The sequence below is a fragment of the Emiliania huxleyi genome (genome assembly GCF_000372725.1).
Source record: "Emiliania huxleyi CCMP1516 chromosome Unknown EMIHUscaffold_153, whole genome shotgun sequence".
In the NCBI taxonomy this organism is placed as follows: domain Eukaryota; phylum Haptophyta; order Isochrysidales; family Noelaerhabdaceae; genus Emiliania; species Emiliania huxleyi.
Genome location: NW_005201058.1, coordinates 15,897 through 35,653, shown reverse-complemented (window position 1 = coordinate 35,653; position 19,757 = coordinate 15,897). Strand labels below are relative to the sequence as shown.

The 19,757-nt window shown below is 66.8% G+C and overlaps 6 protein-coding genes across 6 annotated transcripts; 4 read left to right on the top strand and 2 right to left on the bottom strand.

The window, feature by feature from the left end:
• Positions 1–1,220: 1,220 nt before the first annotated feature.
• Positions 1,221–2,605, top strand: EMIHUDRAFT_441439 (hypothetical protein; the record flags this gene model as incomplete). The annotated part of the gene is made up of 6 exons (XM_005786197.1): positions 1,221–1,259; positions 1,328–1,627; positions 1,793–1,903; positions 1,989–2,222; positions 2,284–2,460; positions 2,485–2,605. Coding segments are annotated over exons 1-6 (957 nt in total), but the record flags the coding sequence as incomplete, so codon positions are not given.
• Positions 2,606–3,651: 1,046 nt separating this feature from the next.
• EMIHUDRAFT_363707 (hypothetical protein) lies at positions 3,652–4,091 on the top strand (the record flags this gene model as incomplete). Its single annotated transcript, XM_005786196.1, has 1 exon — positions 3,652–4,091. A coding segment is annotated over one exon (440 nt), but the record flags the coding sequence as incomplete, so codon positions are not given.
• A 769-nt stretch (positions 4,092–4,860) lies between these two features.
• EMIHUDRAFT_229104 (hypothetical protein) lies at positions 4,861–5,208 on the bottom strand (the record flags this gene model as incomplete). The annotated part of the gene is made up of 1 exon (XM_005786195.1): positions 4,861–5,208. One exon carries the CDS (start codon positions 5,206–5,208, stop codon positions 4,861–4,863), a length of 348 nt encoding a protein of 115 aa, XP_005786252.1.
• A 1,113-nt stretch (positions 5,209–6,321) lies between these two features.
• On the bottom strand, positions 6,322–9,778 carry EMIHUDRAFT_455672 (hypothetical protein; the record flags this gene model as incomplete). The annotated part of the gene is made up of 7 exons (XM_005786194.1): positions 6,322–6,764; positions 6,897–7,003; positions 7,161–7,193; positions 7,338–7,406; positions 7,782–7,946; positions 8,069–8,215; positions 9,038–9,778. 7 exons carry the CDS (start codon positions 9,776–9,778, stop codon positions 6,398–6,400), a joined length of 1,629 nt encoding a protein of 542 aa, XP_005786251.1. The 3' UTR covers positions 6,322–6,397.
• Positions 9,779–9,858: 80 nt separating this feature from the next.
• On the top strand, positions 9,859–10,988 carry EMIHUDRAFT_229101 (Hypothetical protein; the record flags this gene model as incomplete). The annotated part of the gene is made up of 3 exons (XM_005786193.1): positions 9,859–9,907; positions 10,059–10,699; positions 10,770–10,988. 3 exons carry the CDS (start codon positions 9,859–9,861, stop codon positions 10,986–10,988), a joined length of 909 nt encoding a protein of 302 aa, XP_005786250.1.
• A 4,102-nt stretch (positions 10,989–15,090) lies between these two features.
• On the top strand, positions 15,091–18,761 carry EMIHUDRAFT_229099 (hypothetical protein; the record flags this gene model as incomplete). The annotated part of the gene is made up of 5 exons (XM_005786192.1): positions 15,091–15,120; positions 17,037–17,687; positions 17,992–18,030; positions 18,100–18,172; positions 18,607–18,761. 5 exons carry the CDS (start codon positions 15,091–15,093, stop codon positions 18,759–18,761), a joined length of 948 nt encoding a protein of 315 aa, XP_005786249.1.
• Positions 18,762–19,757: the final 996 nt, after the last annotated feature.

The window sequence follows — 19,757 nt, the reverse complement described above, 5'->3', positions numbered from 1 at the left end:
GTGGGGCCCCCCCCCTATCGAAAGTGGTTTTTTGTGTGGAGGGGTACATCCCCCCCCCCAAGCAGGAACCCTCGGCTTGGGGGGGGTTCGGCAATCTTTGTACAGTCAGCAGCTGTAAGTACCATGTGTTCCAGTGGAGAGATTTTTTGGTCGCCCCCAAAATGGGGGGTTTTACGGGGGGGCCTTCTTAGGAACACACGCGCGTGGGGGGTGGTTTCAACCAGAACCCGAGGGTGAAGGGGGGACGGCGTCAAAAAGGCGGAAAATTGGGTCCTTGCTTTTTCCTGCTGGGGGGGTGGGGCCCCCCCCCCCCAGCAGCAGCGCTCTGCTGCTGGGGGGGTCAGGACCCCCCCCCCCAGCAGCAGCGCTCTGCTGCTGGGGGGGTCAGACCCCCCCCCCCTAGCAGCAGGGATGGCTTTAGATGTGCAGGGGGGGTACCGAGCAATGTGCGGCCGCTCCAGGCAAAAGGGCAGAAAAAAACGACACAAGCGAGCGCTAGTGAACGCCCAGGGAACCGATAGCGAGGTCCGCAGCCGCAGTCCGCGCTTCCGCTCGAAGGGTTTGTCGCTGTCGTAGTCGCAGGCAAGCTTGTGGCCGCCGAACAGCTCGCCGATAGCATCGTCGCGACCGACGCCGCCGCCGAGGCGGGGGGGGCCGCGGTGACCACCGCCGCCCACGTCGTCCTCCGACGAGTCGGCGTCGGAGTCTGGGGGGGTGGGAGGGTCGGGGCGCACCCGCTCGCGGTCCTTGGCCGCCTTGCCGCCCGCTCCGCCGCCGTCGCCGCCGCCACCGCCGCCTCCCGGTGGGGGGTCTTCCCCGTCGGGCTGTGCGACGGGCTGGGCGGCTTGAGCCTCGAGCCGCTCGAGCCGCTTGCGAAGCACTCGCAACTCCTCGGCCGAGTCCACAGGAGCGGGAGGCGCGGCTGGGGCCCCGTCGGTGCCCCCGCCAGCCCCCGAGGGGGCTCCGGCCCAGAGCCATCTTTTGCCTCTGCGGGCTGTACGTCTTGGTCAGCGTCGGAAGCGCGCTTTGGCGCCGATTTGCCCATATCGTTGGGCGCACGGAGGGAAGGAGAGGTGGGCTCCTGCCCGAGAAGGTCGCGGGACCTGCGCAGAGCTCGCTCTGCGTGATGCCGCTCGAGCTTGGGCGTGCACGCAAGGGGGGTCACGCGCGCAAACAACTGGGAAGTTCACAGCTGAGCACACCCGAGAACTCCGCGTCTCACCGGCGTTTGGACAAGCTGTTCAATGGTTCTGACGCTCGTGCGCTCGTCCCGCCCTTTTTTTGGCCCCTTCCTCCGCGAGCCACCCTCCTCTCCCACACCGTGCAGGAGGCGCTCGCTGAGTCGGCGCGCGAGACGGAGCACGAGGACGGAAGCGACTCGGACGACGACCCCCTCCCCGGTTCTCGCGGCCACAGCCCGTTCTCGTCACGACTCGCGCCGCGCCGGCTGGTGGGCGAGGCGTCCGCCTCTGGCGCGGGCGCTAGTTTCCCGATGTACGTGATGCGAGTATCAGACTTTCTCCGCCTCGAGCGGCTCACCACGCATAATGAGCTGCTCCGCCGCGGCCTCCTTCGCCGGCTGGACGATCACGATCTCGAGGCGCATGTCCACTTTGTCTCCCACCAGGCACGCGCAACCGCCGTGCGCCGCGTCGCCCCCCCCCCCCACCCCCCCACCCTGCTACGGACACACAACACCGACACAATCCGGCGAGGCACCACTCACAGGGGGTCTCTCCCGCCGCCGCCACGCCGCACCGTCACAGCCGTCTCCTCCGCCACCGCGCCGCAGTGGTGCGGCCGATCGGAGGCCGACCCGAACGGGGACCACCTTCGCACGATGCAGGGCGCCTTTCGCATGGCGCGCGCCGGCCAGCACGACGAGCTCTTCCGCTCCACCTCGGCAGCTCCGCCCTGCACCTCCGCCCTCGAGAGGCTCCTCGGGCGCCTTCCTTCAGCCTGCTCGGACCCGCACGAGCGTCGCGTAGGACAAGCTCGCCTTCTTCAAGGGCTACTCGAAGAACAACGCGCGCTTCCTGCGCGACCTCTCGAGCAGCCGCTCCTCCCGGCGGAGCACGCCTCGGAGCACACCCTGCTCCACGCCGGGCGCCACGCCGGACCTGCGCCGCCGGCCGGTCGGGCCGAAGGAGGGCGTGCCCCTCCTCGCGGCGGCGGCAGCTAAGGCGGCGAGTGGCCGGTGCGGCCTCGGCGAGCGCTTCTCCTCGGTGCGCCGCTTCTGTTCCGGACGACCCTCTCCCCGGACCCGTCTCGGAGCCTCTCTTAGGCGAGCACTCCTCGGCGGACGTGGCGGACCGCTCCTCGTCCTCCCGCGGGGGCGGGGCGGTGGGCGGGGCGAGGACGTCCCTCTCCTCGCTCAAGTCCATCGAATCTGGCGGCGAGGAGGCCTCCCAGCCTCCCTCCCCTTCCGGCCTCGCCTCTGTCACGCCAGAGCCTCAGGGCCCCGCGCCGCCGAGCCACTCCGGCCTAGACTCCGGTCCTAGCTCCGGCCCCTCCGGCGGGGTGCGGAGCGGGAGGCGGAGCTTTCCCAGGTCGACACTGAAGTCGACTCCGCGCTGCGACTCGCCCGCCATCTCGACCGCCGACCGGAGGCCCGACGCGCTCGAGCTGGCGGCCCTCTTCTCTCAGTCTGTCGGCAGCGGGTGTGGGGCGTGATGGCCGGACGCCGCTGGCCCGCCGCACGGCACCGAGCCGCTGAGGAGCTCGGGCCCTGCTCCCGCAGGTGGGTGTGGATGGACTATGTCTCGATCCCGCAGACGCGGGGCTGCCTCAACGAGGAGGAGCTGCGCGAGACGGCCGCCGCGCAGCGCCTCGCCATCAACAGCATCCCGGCGTACGTGGCGCGCGCAAACAACTTTTGGGTGTGCGCGCCGTCGGGCGTGCGGCACGAGGACGGCGAGCGGTGCGACTACGCGACGTGGTCGTCCCGCGGCTGGTGCCGGATGGAGGAGTGCTGCCTCGCGCTCAACAACTGCGGCGACGGCCGCCCAAAAGCCACGCGCAGCCGGTCGGTATCTCCCTCCATCTCCCTCTATCTCCCTCTCTCTCCTTGTAGGCCGACCCCTCCTCGTCACGCAGCCGATCGGACAGCGGCCGAGGGTGCAGGTGCTCGACTCGTTGGACCGGCTGACGGTCCACACGCAGCGCCGCACCGCCGTCCTCACCGGCCGCTTCACCTGCTGCGAGACGGGGCACCGCCGCAAGACGGCCGACGGGAGGGAGGAGTGCCTCCCGTGCGACAAGGTTGCGCTGCGGCCGGTGCTGAGCGCGCTGTACGAGACACAGCTGGCGACCCTCCGCTCCAAGTTCGAGGCGCAGCCCGGCCACGCAGGGCCGTTCTGGGACGTGCTCGACGCCTCGATGCGCGGAGACGGCACTTTCTTCAAGCACTTGCTGCTGCGCATGCACCGGCAGTGCTTGCTTGCCGAGTCGCTGCAAGAGCCCGCCGAGGGCGAGGCGCCGCCGGGCGCGAGCGGGATGCCGATCGGTTGGTCCAAGCGCTTCGAGGAGCTCGAGCTCCGCGACCTCGAGGAGTACGTGCGCACGTGGGGCGTCGACGGGCTCGAGGAGCAGCGGGAGGAGCTCGCCGTCCTAGCGGCGCGAGAGGGGCACCTCCCAATGCTGCGCTACATCGTCGAGCGGTACGGCGCGCCGCTGCGAGTCGAGCCGAGCCCGGTCGGCCTCACGCCGCTGCAGGAGGCGGCGCGGCTCGGCTGCCTGCAGGTCGTGCGCTACGTGCTTCAGGCGCAGGGCGTCGACCACGCGGCGATCAACCACCGCTCGCCGTCCACGGGCTGCTCCGCCCTGAGCGACGCGGCGATGCGGGGCCACGCGGGCGTCGTCTCGCTGCTGCTCGCCGCTGGCGCGCAGGTCGACGCGCCGCGCAAGGACGGCAAGACGGCGCTGCACTGCGCCGCCGAGCAGGGCCACGCCGCGGTGGTGCGACAGCTGTTGCGCGCGGGCGCCGACCCGCTCGCCAGGGAGGAGGAGGGGCGCACGCCCGCCGAGCTCGCGGAGGTGTGGCACGAGGACGCGCGCGCGTTCCTGCTCGCCGCCGAGGAGCACCAGGGACAGTCATGACAGGGACAGTCAGGGCGCAGGAAACGGGAGCGGGGCCCGAATCCAAGGGACCTCCCCGTGTCTGACGCGTGACGCACTGTATCGGTGACGAGACGGTCGACGACCAGGGGCGCGCAGGTCCAGGTGGGCCGTTCGACGCTACTTCCGGTACAACCTTGAAGCTCACTATATACGATAGCCACAGAGGGCAAGGGCTAGCCACAGAGAGTGAACCCCGCAGGAGAAGCACAACGAGGGGACAAGACGATCGGCTCTTCTGTGACTGTGTGCAGTGTGGTCTCGATTTTTTTGAGAGATTACGTGACAACTCTGTGCAAGACGTCCGTCGTCCCTCAGCCTCACACCTGCGCTGAGGTGACTTGGACCACCAAGAACAGGGCGGAGGAGCTGTGAACTCATCCCCCAAATCCCCACCCCTGTGGCCTTAATGCTTAAACCTTAAGAAAAAGCGGAGGCCGGAGCCTAGCTCGCTGGGAGACGTGCGCAACCAACCTAAAATCAGGAATCTAGGGAGGACACACCAGTGTGAGGGAGGGTGAGACGATCGAGGGGTCCCGTACCATGCGGAATCGACCCCATCTCCAGTGCTCAAGTGCTCAATAGGGAGGAGGGGGTAGTCAGAGGGGTGGGCGTAGGCCGGCATCGATCGGTCAGCCCTCCGGAGGAATTTAAAGAAAAGAACTCTCTCTCACAGCACACAGGCTCGACACAGGTGCGAACTGGCGCGTGCTAGTACTATCACCGGCACACCACCGGAGCCGCCTAAGCGACTCCGTTAAGAACGGCAATGCACTTAGCACCGTGCACAATGCCGCTGTCCCCGCACGCTAGCTCGTTCACCGTCTGCCACGCCACGGCGGTGTGGAGAACGACAGACAAGCGCTGCATCTGCAGCCCGTGCCAGTTCTTGGTGGTCCATGTGACCTCATCGAGGTGTCCGGAGGAAGTCAGCTGCGCCTCGTGAACCCTCGCCGCGAGAGCAGGGGCCTGCGAGGGGACAACGGTCAAGGCTCGTTTCATGCCACGGCCGACAAGGCAGAGGCTGCTACCACCGCCGCCACCGCCCCTCCCCGCGCAACGGTGGCAGCCGCCGCTGCGCTTCCTCCACATTCCAAAGACCGCTGGCACGTCTGCGATCGTCGAGCTGCAAGCGCTCGGATATGATCTCGGCAGCGCATCGCAGGCAACCATGGAGGCCTGCTACCCACCGTACAAGAGCAGCAGCCCATCGACGCTCAACTTCGTCTTGCTGCGGGAGCCGCGGTCGCACGTACTCTCGCAGTTCCTCGAGTGCCGCTTCACCCGCTTTGGCTCGTGGGTGACGTGGGCCGACTCGCTCAGGCACGCCGAGTGGCAAAAAGAGTGCAAGAGGACTCGCTGCGGCATAAACCGCTTCGGTGAGCGCTTCGGTGGCTCGAGGAACCGCACCGCAGCCTCGATTCTGGCCGGCTTCGAACCTTGGATCCGCCACTTTGCTCGCGTACAGGGCAGCGCCCGCCGCTCGGGCGTCGATGACTTTGGGTGCTACGACGCGCGCAGCCTGCAGACCCGGGCCTTGACCTGCGCTCGCAGAGGAGGCTACGCCAGCCACCACTACGATGGCGAGGCCAACCTCGCCGGCGCGATGGAGGTGGTGCGGCAGGTCGACCTGCTGGGCGTCACAGAGCTATACCACGAGAGCCTCTGCGTCGTCCACTTTCGGGTCCAGGGCGCGCTCCCACCATCCTGCGTCTGCACCGCGGACGCAAACCACTCCGCCGGGGGGGGGACGATGCGTCACGAGCACCGCACGCATGGCGGGCCTCGCGACTTCGGGCTGAGCGCGCTGCCCCAGGCGCTGCTTCCCACCGTGGACGCGGTGACGCGCGATGACGCGCAGCTGTACGAGGCGGCGCTCCGCCGTGTGGTGCGCGACATCCGAAGCGTCGAGACGCAGGCGGGGGCACGAGTCTTGTGCCGTGCCGCGCCGCGATATTCGGCGCCGGGCGGCGCGACTGGGCAAGCCTAAGGCGCACGGGAGGTCGGGAGCAGCAACTGGAACGATAACCACGACCATGTGACGTGCGAGAGGGGGAGGCGTAGAAAGATGAAAGTGGAGACTCTCGGTGAGGCGTGCTGCGGGGCTGTCAGGCTGTCAGGTGCTGTCAGGTGTGATCTGTCGGGCTATCGGGCAGCTGTCAGCGCCACCGATAGAATGTACACACAGCGGAAATCGAGAAAAAGAATAATGAATCCCGCCTCGACGGACAGATCTCAGATGAGGCAGAGGCGCGGCGCGAGAGGCGGCGCGATGCTCGCGTCATCCGGCCATCAGCGCCATGTCGTGTGCGGCCAGCTCCAGCGCGGCGCGGTAGAGCAGCGAGAGCGGCGGCTCGGCGCGATCGAGGCGCTGAGCAGCTGCGTTCAGGCGGAGACTCGCCCCGCCCGCCCCCGGCCCCGACGCCTCGAGGAGGAGGAGGACGCCTCGCGCGATGGCGCGCCAGTGAAGGCGGAAGCAGGGCAGCGCGGGGAGGAGCGCGTCTGCAAGCGACGCGACCAGGTCCCTCTCTGTCGGGAGGGAGGGCGCAGCGCCGTCCTCGCAGTCCTCGCCCCCACCCTTCCTCCGCCCAGCGTCCCCGCGGCCGAGGAGGAGGAGGGCGTGCCCGAGCGCCAGCCTCGCGAGCGAGCGCAGCCTAGTGGACGAGAATGCGCGAGCTGAGGAGGCAAATGCGACGGCACTGCGTTGGAATGCAGCCGAGTGCATGCCGTCTCGAGTGCTAGTTGGAAAAATGCCGGGACTCCGAGAGGCATCTAGCGAGCGCAGCGTGTGCAATGCCGCCATGGCGCCGAGGGACGGGTGGCCGCCGCCGTACAAGGCCGAGGAGGCGACGCGCCAGCGCCAGCGCTGCGCCACGCGCGGCGTCGCCTGCGAAAGAAGCAACGGAGGCGCGCTCAACTCGAAGAGCGGTCCCAAGGACTGGAAGGAGATTCTAAGACGAGCGTAGCAACGCGTGCGTCGCCTGCACGAGGGCTGCCCTCTTCTTCCCTTCCCTTCTCTTCCCTACCTCTCTCTCCGCCTGCACGAGCATCACGAAGGTGCCGAGCGCGTAGAAGGCCTCGCAGACTCCGCGGCGCAGCGGCGGCGAGCCGTCCGTCACGCGCACCCGCGGCGCTGCCTCCTCCACCCCCTCCGCCTCCCCCCCCCCCTCCGCCTCCTCCACCTCGGCCCTAGGCGCGAGGTGCGACGTCTCCGACGGCACTCGCTCGAGCGCGGTCTGCGGGCCGAAGAAGAGCGTGGCCAGCCCGCGTGCCTCGCCGGCGGCGGCGAGCTCGGTGAAGTCGACATCGGCAGTGAGGTCGCACCAGCCGGGGCGGCGGAGCGCGAGCGCCGCGCCATGGCCCGGTGGCGCCGGCAGCCGGGATCGCACCCGCATCCCCGAGGATACGGCGCGGGTAGAAACGGCGGCGGCGGCGGCGGAGGCAGAGGCGGAGGGCTCGGAAACGTTGGAGGCGGAGGAGCGGCTAGCCGCGGCAACGCCCGCTCGCGGCGGCCGCGGCGGGACGCGGCGCGCCGACCGAATCAGCGTCGCCGCGTCGGCGCCGTAGTCGATTGTGAGGACGCCCCCCTCGTCGAGGAGGCTGGCGAGGCCGGCGGCGAGGCGAGGCAAGGCGGGGCTCGGGTACAGCTCGAGCCGCTCCCCCACCGGCCGGCCCCGCAAGGCGGCGCGCAGCGGCGGCGCGTGCAGGCGCAGCCATCTGCGGAGGTGGTGCGCCTCCTCGTCGACGGCGGCGTCGCCCGCGTCGTCCTCGCCGGACAGCCGAACGTCCTCGAATGCCTCGCCGAGGACCAATGCGCGGTCCAGCGCCGCCTGAGGGAAGGGCGAAGGAAGGGCGAAGGAGGGGCTCCAGCAGACTCATGGAAGCACATTCCGTGACGCGCGGGCTGCCGGCTCGCCTCGAGCGCGCCCCCAAAGGCAAAAGCGTCTGGAACACCCTCTGCCGCGCCGCCTTTCGGCCCGCTATCCTCTGCCTCACCGCCCTCTGCCGCACCGCCCTCTGCCCCCCGTGCGCTCGCGTCGGCAGCCTCGCTGACCCCCGCCGCCGCCCGGCAGCAGCGGCCCTTGAGCGCGCAGTAAGCCTATGGACAAGTCGTGGACGTGTCATGGACTTGCCGCCGCCCGGCAGCAGCGGCCCTTGAGCGCGCAGTACGCCTGCCGGCTGAGCAGCAGCCACCCCTCGCCCTCCCTCTCCCCCTCGCCCTCTCCCTCCCCGCCGAGCCACTCGTCCAGGGCGTCCGCCGCCTCGCCCAGCAGCTGGCTGCCTGCAGGGCGGCGTCTGGGAGGTGACTGGGAGGTGTCCAGGAGGGCGGACCCTCGCCCAGCAGCTGGCTGCCTGCGAGCCCGAGCTCCCACTCTCCCCGCCCGAGGGCGGCGGAGAGGGCGGCGCGAGCCTAGAGCACGGCCAGGGGGAAGCTGAGGGCATCGCTGTGTGCATGAATTCCGGGGTCAGTTTTGCTGTGGATGGTTGGAGGGTCCATCTGTGTGTACTCCTCGAGATCTGTCCAACTCTGCCCGCTACGAGGGTCCGGGCGCAGTTGCAATGAAGATGGAGTGCAAAGGCTGCTCTGCATCTCCAGCATCTAGCGGCGCGGGCCGCGTGCGAGGAGGAGGAGAGGGCTGCGGGCTCGAGGCACGCTGGGAGGGGCTCGCCGCTCTGCGCGACGATCCGGCGGCAATCGGCGGCGCCTGCAGGGCAACACTTGGCTCGACCTGGCCGCGACCCCTCTGGCGATGTGGCCGCGACCCCTCTGCGATGTGGTCGGAGGACCTCTCTTCAGGTGTGGCAGGAGGAGGGGCACGAGGTGGCGATAGGAGGAGAGGAGGAGAGCAGAGGCGGAGAGGGGGAGAGGTGGAGAGGAGGGGAGATCAGGCGGCAGGCACGCACGGAGCAGCGGAAGCACTCTGCCACGCTGCAGCCGGAGCTCTGCCGGCCTCGCTGCCCCTGCGCTGCTCCCCTCGGCGGCGGTGGCACGCGGCAGCGCTGCGCCGACAAGCGCGCGCTCGACCCCAAACGCGTCGGGGAGCTCGTTCGAGAGGACCGCGCCCCGCACACGCGCAACCTCGCCCTCGCCTCCAGAGGCGCAGTGTGCAGCCGCGGCGGCCTGCAGATCCTGCCGCAGCCGCGCGCCGCCCAAGTCTCTCGCGTCGGCGCAGACGACTCGCAGCTTCGACTCGCACACGAAGCGCTCGTTGGTTGCGGCCTGCAGCGAGCGCAGCGACGCCGATCGCTCCGCGATCACGTACTGCACGACGGCGTACAGGCGCGGGAGGTGGTCGGCCATGTGCGTCAGCACGTCATGGGCGAGCACGCCGGTGCCAGCGCCGAGCTCGCAGACAACAAACGGGCCGCTCCCGCCGCCGGCGGCGAGCCAGAGGCCGTGGAGCCGGTCCGCGATCATCGCGCCAAACGCGGGTCGCATCGAGACGGGAAAGGTGGTAAAGTCGGCGGCGTCAGACGACTCGCCAAAGACGACGCGGGCAGCCGAGTAGTAGCCCCACTCTGGGTGGTGGAGCGAGTCCTCCATGAACTCGCACCACGTCGGACAGGCGATACCCTCCGCACCATCGACTCGTTCGCCGCGCTCGAAGTCGACTTCAACGCTGGCTGGCTGGCCCAAATCGACGCGAGAGCGTCTGCCCATTGCCCACTCCGGTAGGGTGCCCACAGGACCCAAAAGAAAATAGCTTTGTGGCTCAAAAAGGGACGCACGCGGCAAATCTGATGTTGGCCAGTTCCAATAGGAGAGAGGCCTCTTCCGTTGGGGGACCGAGTGACTAGGAAACGAGGGTTCCCCGGTTCTCCCCGTCTTTGTAGCCTGGCGTTTGTGCCCCGTTTGTGCCGCGTCCCGTGCCCCCGAGTTCATTTCATATCCCCGGTTTGTCACGCGCGAGCACGAGCGTGACACTGCACTTGGCGCCGAGCGCTCGCGGCTCAGACCTTGTGCAGGCCACCCCTCATTGGGCACGCCGGTCTGGACCGATGGCGCTCGGTGTGGAGCGAGAAGGAGCAGAGGCAGAACGAGCGGCACCTGTCGACCATCAATGCGCTCGAGGTGGAGCGGGCACAGCAGGCGGCCGACCGCGAGGAGGAGGTCCGATCGCTCAAAGAACAGCACAGCGCCACGGCAGAGGCGCTCCAGGCGACCGCCCGCAAGCTCGAGCAGGCGCTGCAGGAGGCGAGGGAGGCCCACGAGGCGGCGTTGCGACAGCAGCAGGGCCAGCACGACGCCGCCTTTGCGGTGCTCGAGAAGGAGCGGGAGAAGGAGAGGGCCGAGCTGGAGGAGCAGATGGAGCGGCTCCGGGAGCAGCACGCCGCGTCTGTCGACCTCTCGGCGGCCAAGCTCCGGCAGGCGGAGGAGGACGCCGTGGCGCGGCTGCGGCAAGCGGAGGAAGAGGCGCATACCGCTCAGGCAGAGGCGATGGCGGAGACGGAGGCGCGGCTGCGGCTCGTGCACCAGGCGGAGCTCGCAAAGACGGTGGCGAGCGCACAGCTCGAAGTGGCCACGCGGGCTGGCGCTGAGGTGGAGCAGGCGGTCGAGGTGGCGGTCAACGTGACGCGCGAGGTGAGAGCCGCGCCTCTGAGCCACTGCGAAGCGTGGCGCACCCATGACGGTAGGGCCTCGCCCCTGACAGGAGCTAACGAAGGAGGCCAATGCCAAGCAGGAGGAGCTCATCGCTAAGCACAAGGCGCAGCTCTCGAAGCTCATCGCCGGTATCTCTGACTCGGACGCGGCCCACGCGGCGCGCCACAAGGCGCTCGAGGACAGGCTGAGGCAGGCAAACGCGGCGCTGGCGATGGGGCTCGACGGACTGACCGGGCAAACGCCTGCGCACATGGGCTTGGTGTCTTAGGGCGCGCAAGCGGACGCTGGCTGCGCGCGCCAAACGGCAACGCTCCCCCGCAGAGGCCGCAAGCCGCGGGGAGGCGTGCGTGCCAAAGACTGATTGCTTTGTGAGTCGATGGTGTGTCCCAAGGAATAGCGACGCAGTGCGGAGAGTGCGCGCGCAACGATACTCGATAGCGGCAGAGCCGCCTCGAGGTCGACGAAAAAGCGCGGGGCGGGAAAGCGGACAAGCGGTGGACCGATCTAAGCGATATGTGCGAGGACAGAGAGGAGTGAGTTTCAGCGAGCAGCAGCAGGATCTCACACGGGCTGAGGCCCAAGTCGTGATGAGTGATGGTCGACGTGGAAGCACGAACGTAGATTTAACAGTACGATTGAAGAGCATATCCCTCATGTGTGCGTATTATACTGATCCTTCTCCGCAGCCATCAGTTTGTTGTACAATCGCTCGTTTTCACCCCGGAGAGGGACCAGGCGCGCTTCTCTCTGCTCCCTCGCCTCGCGCATCTTCTCCCGCTTCCGCGCCTGCAGCTCGTCCAGCTGCGCGCGCACCTCTGCCAGCGACGCCTCCTTCTCGTCGGCCTTTCTGCGCCTCTCCTCGAGCTGAATGCGCGCCTCGTCGGTCTGGCGCCGGATGCTCGCGATGTCCCGCATGAAGTCGGCCTTCGCAGCCTCGTCGGCGGACTTCTGCATCGCGCGCAACCCGCTAATCTGGGCCTTGACCTTGCTCGCGTCGCGGCGAGTCGCCTACGAGCAACCGGCGGCGGGCTGAGCGCGTGCGCCCGGCGCAGCAAGAGGCGCGCGGACGCTCCTCGGTGAGCTCGTGCTTGTGCGCCAGACGCTTGCGCAGCGAGGAGAGCGACTCGCCCGTTGCGATGCGATCCATCGCGCAGGCCTCCCCCGGTATTTTATTGCTCAACGGGGTCGGCCGTCGCTGTCCTCGCCGAGGCCGCCCATATGCACGTGTATCCGCCATTGATGCCGTCCAACACCAAAGTATCGCCTCCACTCTTGTGTTGCTCGCCCCGGCGGAGGGCATGGCCGCGGAGGATGCGAGTGCGCGCTTGCCAGGCCTTCCGCAGACAGCCTCTCGGGCAGACTGAGGGTCGGCTTTGCGTGGCGTGGCCCGTGCGCTGCGCTGTCGGAGAAAGGAATTTTACACGAAGGGGCACGGGACTGGCGCGCACTGGCACTAACACAGGTGCACCACGGGAGCCGCCTAAGCGACTCCTGCGAGGGTGGCGAGGCACTTAGCTCCGTGCACCCGCCCACCCCCGCCACAGGCAAGCTCATTCACAACCTGCTCCGGCCGTGTGTGTGAAGAACGACTGAGATACGCTGCTTCTGCAGCCCCAACCAATTCTTAGTGGTCCAAGTCACCTCATCGAGGTACTGGGCCCGCGTCAGCTTGTTCTGTAGCACGTTCGCCGCCTTCCGCAGTCTTGGAGAACCCTGTCCACGCCTGAGGATTCTGCACTAGCGATTCTGCCACCCAAGACAGGATTCTGTATGCGGAGGCTCGAGAGGGATTCGTGTCCGTTTCTTCTGATTCTCACTCTCCTTTTCCGGTTCTGCCTACTCGATCTGATTCTGCCCGTCCCCTTTCCACGCACTCAGCCTCCGGGCAGGATTCCTCACCCAGCTTCCGTTTCTGCCTAATCGATCTGATTCTGTCCGTCCGATTCTCGCCTTATCAGATTCTGTCGCGCGGTTGCGGTTTCTGCCTCCGGATGCCGGAAAGGAGCACTTGGAGAGGGAATTTTCCGCTTTTCCCGCTGATTTCTTGGCAACCGGCCGGACTCTCGTTTCCTGATTCCTGTTTTTGCCCGTCGAGGGGCGGTAGCCCGGCCGGCCGGCCATCTGGGCATGCTCACTCAACCAATCACGCTCATGTGTACGCGCCGTATCCTCCGCGCCACCCACTTTGCCATCGAAGTGCGCTCCGCGCTCCGCACAGTACAGTCACTTTTGAACGGCGGCTCATCACACGTGCGTCAGAGATCTCATGGGCGGTGGCATGGTGGAGCCAGAGCAGTGCGCGGCCGATCTTAATTCTGGGCAGGCGGTCTCCCATTCCCGCGGGCGCTTGGTGCCGGGGTTTGAACGGCATGCCGGCGTCAGATGCAGCTTGGCGCCGGCCTGCGGCGACCCCGCAAGCGGTGTTGGTGCTGCTCAGCGATGCTCACAGCGGCACGTCTGCTCTTTTGCTGTGGGGAGTGCTGTCTGATTGGGTCTCCAAGCCCGCGGGCTCGCTGTGAATGCACCCGCCAGCTAGGCAGCTCCGCGGCGGTGTGGGTGTAGAACGGGTAGGCTGCTGTCTCGTGTCTCGGTGCTCGTACTAAGTCAATGGGAGGAGTGCTTCAATTTCTTCTTCTTATACGCCCAGCTCAAAAGCACACACGCATCACGACGCCTAGACAGGCGAGACGCGGCGACAGCCGCGGCGAGCTCGTTTTAGAAGCGAGCCGCTCGCGGCGAGCAGTTTTAGAAAAAGGGAAAAGGGGGGGAGGGTTAGTTTGAACCCGAGCCGAGCTTCGCTCGGCTCCCCCCCGCGCGGGAGCGCCCCCCCCCCTCTCCTCGGGGGGGCGGGCAGAGCCCGCACCACACACTGCGCCTTTGCGGACGCCGGACCGAGGCTTTGAAGCGCTGAGTGCGCTGACGTGAGGCTGGAGCGCCAGAGAGACCCGCGCCTGAGGCCCTGAGCATGCTGCCGCGGGCGAAGTTTGAGTGAGCTGTGTGAAGCCCCGCGCACACGCAATATCGGCTCAGGAGTTCGGAGAGTCAGGCCAACATAGGATCCCGCCGAAATGCGTAACTCCGAGGAATCAGGAATCAGGAATCAGGAATCAGGAATCAGAATCCCGGTCAAAATGTTGGAATCAGGAATCAGGAATCAGGAATCAGAATCCCGGTCAAAATGTGGGCGATCCGACAAATCAGGAATCGGGAATCAGGAATCAAATGGAGCATCAAGAATAGGAAGAGAGACAGGAGAATCGGGAGGGGGGAGCAGAATCAGGAATTGGCTCTGGCTGCCCTAGAGAATCGGAAAGGAAGCGGAGGAAACGAGAATGGAGAATCAGGAAGCTGAAAGCGGGGCCAAGATGGGAGAGTCTGGGGAGAGAATCAGAATATCTGAGCAGAAGAGGAACCTGGGAAGGGGAATCTAGTGAGAGGTAGAATAGCAAGAATCCTTGTGTAGTAGAGCAGAATAGGAAAGGCAGAATCCTTAGGCGCGGACAGACTTCTCCATTACTCGCCTTCCGGAGGATCTCACGGACCCCCCCTCCCGAACCCGCCGAACGACTCGAACAGGTCAGCAGCAGCTGCACGTCAACGTCCTTGTCTTCCCTGGCGTAGCGATAGTCCCCGCCGTAGGACGGTATGCGGCGGTCGCCGCCCACCACCCTGCCCCCCCTGGTATGCCAGCGCCCGGTCCCTTGCCCTCTTTCGCCCTTGCTTTTCCTTTCCCCCTCCATGCCGCCCCCCCCCCCGTACCCCTCCCCCCCCCCCTCTCCCCCCCCCCCCTCCCCCCCTCCCCCTCCTCGCAGTAGGGCCCATGCCCCATGACCATGTTCCGGTAGAATGATTCAGTGTTGCCGAAAGCGACAAAAGCGCCCTTCCGACCGTGCTCCCCGCTGCTGCTGAGAGGACAGACGACCTTGTCCTTGACGTCTCCGCAAAGTGCGTGCCGTCCTTGCCAATGTTGTCCGCGTCCACGTCGGGTTGTGCGAGAAAGGAAAAGACGCTCGTTTCCTCGGGCTGTTCCATCTTCCCATCCTCTTCCAACCCAGGCGAGGCGGGGGGGGCGCGGGTGCGGGGTGCGGTGCGGTGCGGGGGTGAGCATGTCGTGTGGCTGCAACAAGTGTCTATCCGTCTGTATTATTATTAACAACGAAGGCGCTCTCAAAAAGATGGGAACTTGCTGTAGCCACATGACACGCACACACTCACGTCGTTGACCCAGAAAAACAAATTCTCTTCCAGTTGGCACGCTCAGGGGAGCACTTGGAGCACTTGGAGTGCAGTCGGCAACCTCACATCCAGAGCGGGCGAGTTAAAAAGTTTTTTTTTTTGAGAGCGCCTTCGTTGTTAATAGTACAAACCCAATGGTCCTCTGCGAGCGGTCCTTCGTTGCAGTCGCACACACGCACACGCCACACCGCACCGCGCGCCCGCCCACCGCCCCGCCCAGGCGGGAAAGAGATGAGGGGATGGGACAGCAAAGGAGGAACCCCAAACACGTATGGGAGGGTTCAGTAATGCGCCACGCTGCCCGGCGTCTCTCACTTTCCGGGACAGCCCTGCCCTTGTGAGGCAGGAAAGTGACGGCTACCCCGTACGCCCGGTTGCATCATACTCCATCGCCGACCGCCCATTCCCCCCTCCTCGTTCCCCCCTCGAATGCTCTGGACCCCGACAAGCCGCCCGACGTTGGGCCTCTGCCCCGCACGCTCCCGCCCCTCTGCCCCTCACACACACCCAGGCCCGACATGCACATACAAGACAAACCCGGCGTCCTGCTCTCAAGTTTTTTTGTTTTGTTGGCATGGGATTCCTCAGCTGTTCCGACGCGGCCGTGCTAGCGGCTAAGCGAGGCGATGAAGAGGCGGTGCTGGCGTGGCTCGACGGTGGCGGGCGGGCCGACGCGACGTGCGAGAGAGACGGCGTGAGCGGCATCACGTTGCTGATGGCCGCCGCCAACAATGGCCACGAGCGGGTGGTCGAGATGTTGCTGCGGGGCGGGGCAGAGGTCAACCTGCAGGACAGCGACGGCGACACCGCGCTGATGGCCGCCGCAGACCAAGGCCACGAGCGGGTCGTCGTGCTGCTGCTTCAGCGCGGCGCGGCGATAAACAAGCAGAACGGCAATGGCGACACCGCGCTGGTGCTCGCCGCCACCAACGGCCACGAGCGAGTGGTCGACTTGCTGATACGGCACGGCGCTGAGGTCAACCTGCAGGACAGCGGCGGCTTCACCGCGCTGATGCTCGCCGCCCAGGAAGGCCACGAGCGGGTGGTCGACTTGCTGCTGCGGCGCGGGACGGAGATCAACCTGAAGGACAGCAACGGCGCCACCGCGCTGATGAGCGCCGCCGAGAACGGCCACGAGCGGGTGGTCGAGCTGCTGCTGCAGCACGGCGCTGAGGTCAACAAGCAGGACAGCAACGGCGCCACCGCGCTGATGTACGCCGCCCAGCATGGCCACGAGCGGGTGGTCGAGCTGCTGCTGCAGCACGGCGCTGAGGTCAACAAGCAGGACAGCGACGGCGACACCGCGCTGATGCTCGCCGCCATCGGCGGCCACGAGCGAGTGGTCAAGCTGCTGATTCAGTGCGGCGCGGAGATCGACCTGCAGGACAGCAAAGGCTACACCGCGCTGGTGGTCGCCGCCTACAGCGGCTGCCCCGCCGTCGTGCTCCGCCTGCTTCGGGCGGGCGCGGATGCAAAGGCTCGCGCTGCAGACGGCAGGTCCGCGCTGCAGATCGCCAAGGAGGAGGCGGCCAAGGTGCTAGCTAGTGCCGACGCCGCCAGTGCTCCTGGAACGGACCACGCCGGGTGCGTGCGCGCTCTCACAGAGCACGCAGCGGCGCTGAGGGAGGCGGAGGCGGCCGAGAAGGCGGCCGAGAAGGCGCTCGAGGCCAAGGGGCGGCGCGAGCAGCGCGAGCGGGAGGCGGCGGCGGCGGCGCGAGAGCGCGAGCAGGCGGCACGACAGCGCGAGGCAGAGCGAGCGGCGGACGAGGCGCGCCGGGCGGCGGATGCGGCGGCGCTGGAGGAGCAGCGGCGAGCCATTGCAGCGGAGGCGGAGGCGAAGCTGGCCGCTGAGCGCGCGGCAGCAGAGGAGACGCTGCGGGCGAGGCAGGCGGAGAGGCGAGCGGCTGAGGAGGCGCTGCGAGAGGAGCAGCGGGCGGCCGCGGCGGCGCGCAAAGCCGCTCAGGCAGAGGCGGCGCGGCGCGACAAGGAGGCTGCGGACAGGAGGGCGGAGGAGGAGAAGGCGAGGCGGCGCGCAAAGGCGGCGGAGGCGACGGCGGCCAAGAAGGAGGCCAAGGCGAAGAACAATAAGGCCAAGAAGGCGCCGTCTGCCTGCACGCTCGAGGAGGAGCGGAGGGCGAAGGCTGCGGCAGAGCTTCGCGCACAGGAGGAGAGGGCGGCGCAGCTGGCTGCTGAGCAGGAGGCGGCGAGGCGGGCGGAGCGAGAGGCGGCAGAGCTAGCGGGTGCGGCAGAGCGGGCGGCGCTGCGCGAGGATGCGGAGCTGGCAGAGGCGCTGCGCCGGTCCGAGGTGGATGCGGAGGAGGCGCTGGCGCGTCGGGTGTCGCGGTGCGAGGAGGCGGTGAGCAGCGAGTCGACCGGCGGCGGCGGGGACTTGCCGCAGCGTGTCGAGCGGCTGGAGGCGAGCCTCGGCGCGGCGACCGAGGGCAGCCTCGAGGAGCGAGTCGGCGCCATCGAGCGCTTGATCGGGCCAGAGGCGAGAGAGGCGGCGGAGCAGCATCTGCCAGTCACCGAGCCGTCTGCTGCCGTCTCACTAGCCGACGCCGGCCTCGACACAGGGCGACAGGCTGCCCCCGAGTCCACCATGGGGGGAGAGACGTCGTGCATCATATGCTTCGAGCGGCCGAAGTCTCACCTCGCGGTGCCGTGCAGCCACTTGTGCGTCTGCGGTCCATGCTCCGAGCTGATGCGAGAGTGCCCTTATTGCCGCGAGCCAGTGATGATGTGGCTCGCCCCGCGCCCTGTCTGATCACTGAGCGCTGGGATAGGGTCGATTCCGCATGCTTGGTACGGGACCCCTCCGATCGACCGATCGTCTCGCCCTTCACCTCGCTGGGACCGTCGCTCGTCGCTGTGTGTTCATGTTTTTGTGGTGCCACCCGCGGCGCGGATATTCATCACAATCACGTCATGCCAGTGGTAGAGCTGTTTAACATTACTGGGCTGGGTTTTTAGGCATTGTGGGGTTGGCACTCCCATCGACCCTCATGACCTCCTGCGGTCTCTGAGATGGACACCAGTGGGTGTGGGACCACAGCCAGGATACACTCGAAGGCTGGGTAAGCAGTAGAGGTCGATACTCGACGCGTCCCACATGGTATGTGTCGCTGTCGGCACGCTGTCGACAGGACGTCGAGCGACACCGGTGGCAGTGCCACCCAGGAGTGGTCGGGCGGTCTCCCGTCATGAGAGAGTCACCATGTGATCCGTATGATGATTCCTGACAACCGCCTCAGTCAACTTTCGTCACAGTTCCCGCTCTGAGAGGAGCTGCGGGTCAGTTTGACAGCTGGAGCTGTGTCGCCGGCGTGCGGCGGCCTGCCTCCGGAGGTGCCTCTGAGGTGGACATTTTTTGGTCACCGTGAGAGAACGCGTTCGAATTTTTACTCCGGAACTTCAACTTCACACGCGCACCGGCCAGGGCTACAATAGTGCCAGTGAGGCGGAGGCGCGAGTCGGAAGGCGGCGACCGTCAAGTGTCCCTTCGTTTTCCTACAATCGCTGTGAACCCAGCCACGTAACTATAACTTTGGGCCTAACAGTTGCGCTAGTGTTGGCTGAAATCCTTAACGTTGTTCAAGTGTTCACCCTAGCCCAGGCTGCTACTGTTTGTTACTGTTGTTACTGTTGTTCAGCGGCCAGCAAGCAGAAAATGGCAAAATCCCCGCGGGTAAAACCCGAAAATACCTGGGTTTTCCTCCCGGGTATTTTCGGGTATTACCCGCACTGGACGCTGGAGGCCGTCGTGGGTCACTGCCAGGCCTTCCTTATTGTAGTTCAGCCGGCCTAACGTTAGCTACTGTTGTTGGGGAGCCCCACTGTTGTTCTGTTGTTACTGTTAACACTCGCAACACTGTTCAGCTCCCAACGTTAAACAGCTCTACGGACTACGGCTCTAGCCAGTGGTCCGTACAACCTCAAATCCACACGCCGCACCAGACCATAGACCGTCATATCACTCGTCCAGCGACCACACAAAAACGAAACACTCGGGGGGGCGCGGCTCCCCTCCCGCGCCACTCGGGCGCATCCGCGTATTCAATACCGAGGTATTCCGGACCCGCGCACAACTCCGGCCCGCCCTCACGGCGGCTATAAGACGTCTGGGAACTTGACGTCCGCAATCTCCGGCAGCTCGAGCAGCCTGGGGAAGACGTTGAAGAGCAGAGCGGCGGCGCCGAAGCCGGCGACGACGTACGAGATGACGTTGTTCTTGTAGGGCGCCTAGATGGGACATGTCTCGGACACGTCCTGGACGCGCGTCGCGGACTAGGCATGCCAGCCCGTCCTGTAGGGAGAGGGGGAGGGGGAGGGGGAGGGAGAGGGAGAGGGGGAGGGGGAGTGGGAGGGGGAGGGAGAGGGGGAGGGGGAGGGGGAGGGAGAGGGAGAGGGCGCGCCGCAATCTCCCTCCGCAGCTTGGCCGTCTTGAAAGCGGCCTTTGACGACTCCTGCACGCGCGTCAGGGCGGGGAGAGACGGTCATGCCGCGCGCGCGGCGTCTTGTGAGAGGCCGTCATCGCATTCGCCTTCCTGGGACGCAGCGCTGACTTCTGACTGTCATTGCTGTCTCTCCCTTCTCGACTGTCTGTGCTTGTGCGTATCGGGTCCGGGGTTGTGTTTTTGTGTGAGAGGCGGCCGCTCCTTGCGCTTGTACTGCTTCAGCCGCGAGCGCGCGTTGCGCTGCGCGTCAACCTCGCGCTTGGCGAGGCAGGGTCGACCCAGTAGTCCTCGCCAGCGAGCTGAGGGGGGGGAGTGGGGGGGGGGGGGAGTGGGGGGGGGGGGGGAAT